This window comes from Ambystoma mexicanum, chromosome 10, assembly GCF_040938575.1.
Source record: "Ambystoma mexicanum isolate Mex_15411 chromosome 10, UKY_AmexF1_1, whole genome shotgun sequence".
Classification (NCBI taxonomy): domain Eukaryota; kingdom Metazoa; phylum Chordata; class Amphibia; order Caudata; family Ambystomatidae; genus Ambystoma; species Ambystoma mexicanum.
The window spans coordinates 804338231-804346965 of NC_090932.1; the positions used below are offsets into that span (position 1 = coordinate 804338231).

The window sequence follows — 8735 nt, forward strand, 5'->3', positions numbered from 1 at the left end:
GTCCACAGAAGTGTCCCTCATTCGCCAGGATTTACGCAACCTATTGGCTAGAGTCGGCAAAGCGGAGCAAATAGTATCAGACACCGAGGACACCGTCCGACGACTGGAACAGCAACTAACCGTAATCACCCAAAAAGTTAACCAACTTGAATACCGCACTGAGGACAGCGAAGGAAGGGCGCGACGCAACAATTTCAGGATTCTTGGGATCCCGGAAAAAGAGGGCCCCAGTGCCAAACTTTTCCTGGAAGATTGGCTGGCTCATATCTTTGCTCCCAAAAAACTATCCAAGTTCTTTTCCATTGAAAGAGCGCATCGGGTGCCCACCAGGTGACCCACCCCTGGAGCCCCGCCAAGAACGATAATTGCACGCTTGCTAAATTTCCGAGACCGTGATGCTATCCTCCAGATGGCACGGGCCTCGGGCCCAATCACATACAACAGCTACAGAGTGGGGTTTTACCCAGATTATACCAAGGAGGTCCAAAAGGCCCGCCAGTCGTTCGACTCTGTCAAGAAGAAACTCCAGTCTCTGTCAATCACGTATGCTCTTTTTTTTTTCCCTTTCAATGCTCAGTCCATCACGTGGACACTACCCACCTGTTCTACATCCCCAAAGAAGCATGGGAATGGCTCGAAATGCAAATCCTCAATGGGCCCAATGCTCGCCTCCTGGCCTGTCCGCACAGAAACCCAGGCCCGGGCGGCCCTCACCCCTCCTTAACCCCATTGGGCCCGAAAGTCAAAATGGCACAGCAGCTTGCCAGAAGCACCACGGAGAATGGATGAGGCCTCTACACCAAAGGGTCCGACCCGCAACGTAACACTATGGGAACTTTAATCTAGCAGCCGCCTCTCACTGGGCGGTGCAATCACTACCCCAGTCCGGGTTATCCCGAAGAAGTTTTATATTTAAAAGTTCAATGTTTGGGCGACAGGTGCTCCCAGTTTGGGGGATGAGGGGAGTTATATAGGGGTAGGCAATCGGACTCACAGGATAAGAAGGCAAGACATCTATTCATACCATTACAGGATACACAAACGGCCCACCTACTGGGCCCATGGTACCCTCACTATCCAGCCACCAGTTAGTTACATGGCAACCTCAACGTCTCCCTCCTGGAGATACACCTGTGTACTTCGAGTCTACACTAAAGCCCCATTAACCGCTATGGACCCAGACGCGGGTCATATGAGACAGAGCTCAAGAGGGCAGTACATACGACCCAAGAGGCTACCAAGACATCAGATCCTCCGACGCCTCACAGCGAGACCCTCGCAGTTAGAACAAACACCGACAAGCTCTCCTTATTGACCTGGAATGTCAATGGCCTCCGCTCCAGTGTGAAACGAAGACTGGTGCTCCAGTATCTTAATCGATACTCACCAGATATCTCTCCTTACCGAAACACATATCATCGGTACTGGTAACAGCTTCTTTAGAAGATCCAACTTCCCGCATACCTACCAAGCTGGGTTCACAAAGGGCGCCAGGGGTACAATGATACTCATCCAAAAACGAGTCCCTCTACAGGTCAGGAAAGTACGGACCGACACTCGAGGCCGATTCGTGATACTGTTTGCTGACATCTGGGGTGAGAAATGGGGACTTGCCGCAATCTATGCTCCCCCCACACTCGCAAAGGAACTGCTTAGCGAACTGCAGAACATACTCCTAGAAGAGGACGCCGACTTGTGGGCATGGTAGGGGACTTGAACGAAGTTATGGACGTCACAGCCGACAGGTCCCACAGGAGGTCTGGAACTCGACTTGCCCTGACAACTCTGTACATGTTCGCCGAGACCCTGGGACTGACTGACTGACACTTGGCAATCACTGCACGACAACGAGGCTGGCTTCTCCTTTCTCCAGTGTGCACAAAACACTCTCGAGAATAGACTATGCCTTCATCCCCCTGCAACATATCCCACAGGCTTGTATCCGCTGAGTTCCTGGCAAGAGGCATCTCTGACCACTCTCCGCTCCTTATAATTATGAAAAATGCTTGCCAGCGCCCAGATGCCACCTGGCGCCTGAACACATACCACCTGCGGCTTCCTGAAATCGGTGAAGAACTCGAGAAAAAGACCATGGAATATTTCGAAATAAACGAAGGCTCAGTGGAATGGCCGATCTCGATATGGGAAGCATATAAAACAGTCCTCCGCGGAGAGGCCATTCCACGGTATCAGCATACCGGAAACGACACGCTCAAAAGATCAGGGAAGCTGAAACGCAAGTACTGGAATGTGAACAACTCCTTGCCCACGGTACCCAAAGCACAAAGGATACCCTGGATAATGCACAGGAGGCCCACTGGCTAGTCCGGAGTCAAATTTACGAAAAAGGAGACAAGGCAAATAAAACCCTGGCCTGGTTGGAGAAATGTGAACAAAGCGGGCATGTGCGAGCCATCAGATTGCTGCAGGGGGAGCTGAAGACTGACATAGTAGAAACATTTTCCGCCTACTGCGAGAATCTCTACACTCCACCAATCGGACACCCCACACCAGCGCCCTCTTGCTTCCTCGGCCGGATTGAGGTCCCGCAACTGTCAACACAACAAACATAACTCCTAAACGCTGAAATCACTGAGAACGAAATTCAAGAGGCACTCTCACAACTCCAAGCTGGGAAAACTCCGGTCCCCAACGGAGACCTGGAAATGCCTTGGCAGCACACTAACGGTACACATGCATCGCATGTTCCTATGCAGCAAAGAACAAGGCGCACTCCGAGAGCGAGCATAGTGGTCCTACATAAAACCAGAAAACCCCAGGAAGAATGTGCTTCCTACCGTCCTATCTCGTTGATCAATGGAGAAGCCAAAGTCCTTGCCAGGGCACTAGCGAACAGACTGCTCAAGGTGATAGACACTTGTCCACCCAGATCAATGTGGATTCATGCCCAACAAATCCACCCGCATGAATCTACGCAGAATCCAACTTGCCCTAAGCAGAGCTTCAGAAATACCGTCGCCACTGGCCCTCCTGGCAGTGGCCTTTGAGAAGGCGTTTGACTCTGTGGGATGGGACGCCTTATGGACAATCATGGCCCGAATGAACTTTGGGAAAAGCTTTATCTCCTGGGTTAGACTCCTGTACGCATCCTCAGAGGCTACCGTGAGGGTGAATGGCAAGTTCTCCAAACCAGTTCCTCTGGGCCGAGGTACCAGACAGGGGTGCCCCTTTCCCCACGCCTCTTCCTGCTTGCTATTGAGCCACTAGCAATCGAACTTGGGTCAAACAAAATCTGGTCCGGATTTGCCTGGCCAGGGGGAGAAGATCGGCTTTCACTATATGCAGGTGACCTCCTTATATATCTTAGTGATCCGATCACTTAATGTCTGATTGTATCCCTCATCCTGAAGGAATACCAAACCTTTGCTGGCCTAAAGGTGAACGAGGCCAAAACTATTTACTTCCTGATCCAGGGAGGCGAAACTGCGATTCCTGAGGCTCGCCCCCATCATGTCAGTATAAGGGAGTTTAAATACCTGGGCATAGGCATTGGCCCGACCCTAGACTGATTCCTCCAACTCAACCTACCACCCGTACTAGATAGGTTTAACAGAGATGTCTCCCACTGGCAATCGCTCCCCTATCATTAATGGGCAGGGTAGCTCTGTTTAAAATGACACTCCCAAGACTTCTATACATTCTCCAAAACGCTCCCCTCCCTATCTCCCATGAAACCTTCACACTCATAGATAGGAACCTCTGCATGCTGTTATGGGGAGGGGAAACAACCCAGAACCGCTCTCACTACACTCCAAAGATCAGTGTGGGAGGGAGGCATTGGACTACCATGCATACGCACATACTACTTAGCGACACAGATAGGGGTGGTAAATGATTGGCTACACGCAGACCCCACACTACCGCACATCCGTATTGAAAGAGACCATGCTCCCGGTGCCGACACTACAGGTCCTACATGCCACCAACAATCAATTCCCGACAATACCAAGAATGACATCCAATATCCGTCACGCCTGAAGGGACGCACACAAACTTGTTGGCTGGAAGGCAAAACCAACACTGGCCCAAGCCATATGGCACAATGCACATCTCCCAGAAATAAAGAAAATTGGCTCTTTTGAGAACTGGTGAACAAGGGGTATAACCACACTAGCACACATGATGGCTGCCTCCTAAGCTTTGACACCCTGCAAGACAAATTTGGCTTGGCACCTATGGACCTGTTTCGACACGCACAGCTAGCTCACGCCATACACACCCAGTTCCCCGACATAACAACTATACCCCCTTGCTCCCCCAGAGAGACCAACATTTTCCCGCAACGAATCCCCTCTAAAGTCACCTCCACCCTCTACCAGGCCCTTAGCTTGTCAAGTTCTTTAGCACCAAAGGAGTTGAAAGAGAGGTGGGGAAGATCTGGGCGAACTGGAACCAGAGGTTCGGGTGGACGTGCTAATGTCCCCCCGAGAGATGGGGATCGAGGCCAAACTCAGACTGATACAACTGAGAATACTCCACCGCTCCTACTACTCTCATACAGCCCTGGGCAGATGGGGAGGGACTGAAGATGAGACCTGCATCCGATGCAAACGGGAGACGGCCACCTTCTATCACGTGATTTGGGACTGCCAAGTATTACAGTTCTTCTGGGGTGAATGCATTAACAGTGTCCACTATACTGGAAACGCCAATACCTAAAGACCCCAAAATGACACTTCTGTCATTGGCAATTTGGGATTTGGTGGGGGGGGGGGCTTACCAAGTATGGAAAAAGGTTCCTGGTGGTGACGCTGGGTGCAGGGAAAAGACTTCTAGCCGCAAATTGGGGCTCAGCGGATCCAATAAGCCTGAACCGTTGGAGCAATGAACTAAGTAGATGCACATCTCTGGAACGCTGTATCTACAATTCGTGGGGATGTCCTCGTAAATATTAAAAGATATGGGGGAAATGGCTCGACGCTCATTGACACATTCCCTTCCCACTTCCACCTCCCCTCCCCCCTCCTTGCTTCCCCCTCCACCACCCCCTCCCCCAACTCAAAGAAATGAGACGCATCCAGAACTGCCAGCTATTACCTGTTTTGCGACAGTACCATTGTCTATTTGCCCTGTGTTGCCTTTGTCACTGACAATTCTGCCGTGTTTTCCTGACGAATGCCTATGTTTATACCTATGTTATAGTTCGCTGTTTAAATTCCAATAAACAGAGTTAAAAAAACAAAAATACTGGTGTCATTAGGCAATGTTAAATCCATTGTTGACGCGTCAATGGGGACTGAGGTGTGACGCCGGAGGGTGGAGTCAGGGCAGCACATGCTCCCTGGGCCGCACCCCTGCCCGCCTCTAAATTTAAAGGGGAAGAAGGTTTTTTCTGTTGAAAAAGGTTCCGTCTCCCGTCCCTTGGAAGGGGCGACCATGCAGTATGGAGGAAAGGAGACTAGTCACTACGGTGAGTAACTTATAATTTCCTCAAGTAATCAGGAGGTTGAGACGGTTTGGAAGCCGCATGATCCTAATTGCCCCGGATTGGCCAGGAGAAAGTGGTACCCGGATATGCTGGATATGTCCATCTGTCCTCGAATACGTCTTCTCTCGCAAGGGGGCGGTGGGGGTGGGACAGGTTCTCCATCCAGAGGTCAACACTCAACCTTAACGAGTGGTTTCTGAAAGGTTGAGATACAAGGATTGGGACCTACCGGATGACATGAGGGAGGTGTTGTTTTCGGCAAGAAGGCCAGCCACAAAATCTCTACTGTTGCCACTGCAACAAATTTTGCAACTGGTGCAGGGAAAAGAATGTTTATCCTTTTCTATGTTCTACTCCAGATGCACTTTCTTTTCTCCTTTCATTAACACAGAAAGGTCTTTAATATTGGAACCATTCAAGGTTACCTGGCAGCACTTTCCATATTGAAGCGCTTTTTCGGAAGAATGCTCTACTTCAAAATTCAATTTGTGATTCAATTTCCGAAAGGGTTCACAAACATGTTCCTGCCTTCTACTTTTCAGGTTCCAGTTTGGGATCTTAATTTGGTTCTAAAATGTCTGTGTGCCCCGTTTGGACCCTTGCACACATGACCATTGAGGTTATTGACCTTCAAAACCATATTAATGGTTGCATTGACATTTGCACGTAGAGTGAGCGAGTTGCAGGCACTCTCCTCCAGGCCACCCTATACCGTATTCCACAAGGACATATTTGTGTTGAGAGTAAATCTTTCCTAAGGTTGTATCTGATTTTCATCTAAATCATAAGATTGTTCTATCAACGCGTTTTACCCCCCCCTCCCCTCCTCCCCCCCGCAACCAGGTAGAGAGGAAGAAAGGCTCCATAGATTAGACCCTAAAGGAGTTTTAACTTCTAGATTTCTAGATTCTCCAAACTAAGAGTAAATGGCCAACTCTTTATTGGCTACAGCGAAAGAAAATGAGGACGGGCTGTTTCGAAACAGACTTTGTCAAGGTGGATTATACTTGATATCTCGGAATGTTACAAATTGGTAGGCAAGGACCCGGCAGAGGGTTTGAGAGCTCATGTATAGCCTCTTCTGCAGCCCTTCAAAGGGGAGTACCTATTGGATCCATTTGTGATGCTGCAACATAGTCATCGTTGCATATGTTCATAAAGCATTGTCTGGATGCTGCCCACTCTCAGGATGTCGCCTTTGGTAAGGCAGTACTGGATTCAGCCTTATAAAAAGCTGACAATTCTAAATTCTCCTCCCGCCTCCAATTCTACATACTGCTTTGGGAGTCTATCAAAGATGAGGAATCCATTTGAAGAACAAGTTACTTACCAACTGGTAACCTTCTTTCGATTGGATGTTCCTCCAACGTATTCCTCATTGCCCTCCCATCCTACCCCTCTGTAGAATTTCCTATGCTGTTACAGCTTTCGTTCTCGCAAGGCTGACTACTGCTTGCATAGGCTAACGGCCAACATGAACAGGAGGGAAAAACGGAACTGAGGCCAATGGGCGCTGCGCATGCTACTTATACACCCGATGACGTCCACCTCGACGGAGGCCTTCGAGGGACATCGACTCAACGCCATCAACGCACGGCGCCCTCTGCGGCGAATTTTTCCGGAGCTGGACGTGAAAGGATGAGGAATACGTTTAAGGAACATCCAATCGAAAGAACGTTACCAGTTGGTAAGTAACTTGTTGTTCTTATGTGTTGCCATTTAGCTTTGGTGTTTGAAAGAATCAAGGTACCCATGTGTTTTTTTTTTGTTTTTTTTTTGGCAAATAACCAAACACCAACAAGATTTTTGTCCCTCCTCTTATGCCATATTTCAAACCATATGTACTCTGATGCAATAGTTTGGCCCCAAACTAAAAATAAGAAATCTGTCGAAAGAATACCATAAGAATCAGAAACCGTATTTGAGTAATAAATTTAATATGAATAATTGTCTCTTGATTTTTCATTTGCTTTAAACAGTCCACCTTACATAAACCCTTTTTTTTTTTTTTTTTTTTGCAGGAGCAAACGAAAAATGCGCAGTTCATAATTATATCTCTGCGGAATAACATGTTTGAAATTGCTGATAGACTCATAGGAATTTACAAGACGCACAACACAACAAAAAGTGTTGCAACAAACCCTAAAGTTATTGGAGCAAAAGGACTTGCCGAACTTAATTCTGTAGGTTGCTGCTGAGCATAAATGTCCTGTTGAATACTTGTCAATGTAAATAAATCTGTCGGAACCTTTTAAACACTGCCTTTTAAATTATAACACGTTCTTGTTCACTTCTTTTTTTTTATTTCTTGTGCATAAAAATGTAATGTACACTAGCAATGAAATTCAAATCTGTAAATGTTTCAGTATTTTTACTTTTTCTCCAGTTTTTGAAATGCTTAATTTATATAAGAACGCACATTTAATAAATATGTTCTACGTGTAACTGGTACTGTGAGTTTTTCATGTACATTTTTAATCTAGCATTTCATTCTTGCAAAACCTGAAATGGGTATGACTAGAACCAGCACATCACTAGAAAGAAAGCGAACAGTGAGGACAGTTGAGAGAAGCTACACAGAAATTGTCATTGGGGCAAACGGAACAAAATGCCACCCTAAATAGGCGACGCAAGCAAAAATTCAATTAATGGAAAAAAAATAAAAGGCCTGTGTAGACTAGCTTATCAGATTTTGGATGCTCTAATGACTTTTTTCATGAACAAATCGAAATGAGAAAAAAAAGGAAATGTGTGATGCTGGAGATGGTGATGGGACATGTTCTTCATTTTGCACATTTAAGCAGAGACTGGTTTTCTTTTCCTCAAGCATTATGCACAATTGTTACGTTCTATTTCATATTGCAAAAATAATGAATGGCCTGAGATGGGAGGAGTTAATTTTTTTAACCCAACCAGAAAATAATAAACGTATCACTTAAGTTGACCAATAAAGTACTATGCAGCGAAATATTTTTTTAGCTAATACTTGATGCATTTGGGCGTGGCACTCTTATGGACCGGAGATTGCAATCGACTAAACCAGCGTGCACCCCCATTTACACTTTCGCGACCCAAGCGTGTAGTCTGATCGCTGCAACCCCCAATCATAAACTATCATCCCGTTCAATGGTTCGAGGAAGTCGAACTTAATTCTTCTTGTAGGAAGCAGACCAGAATTTGTGATCAATCTCTTCTTTGCCTATTGAGTTCAGAGAGCGTCTCGTAACAAACGTTGCAAAGCCCAACTGTTGAGAAGGATTTCCAAAATCATCCCTGGTGGGGGGAT

The 8735-nt window shown here is 47.0% G+C and overlaps 1 protein-coding gene across 1 annotated transcript in view; it reads left to right on the forward strand.

Moving 5' to 3' along the window:
- The window catches only part of SMC4 (structural maintenance of chromosomes 4), a 1048897-nt gene extending 1041003 nt beyond the window's left edge, over positions 1–7894 (forward strand). Inside the window, exon 24 of the mRNA XM_069618465.1 lies at positions 7471–7894. Within this exon, the coding sequence (XP_069474566.1) occupies positions 7471–7647 (177 nt within the window). The 3' untranslated portion in view covers positions 7648–7894. The remainder of the gene's footprint in view (positions 1–7470) is intronic.
- The last annotated feature ends 841 nt before the right edge of the window (positions 7895–8735 follow it).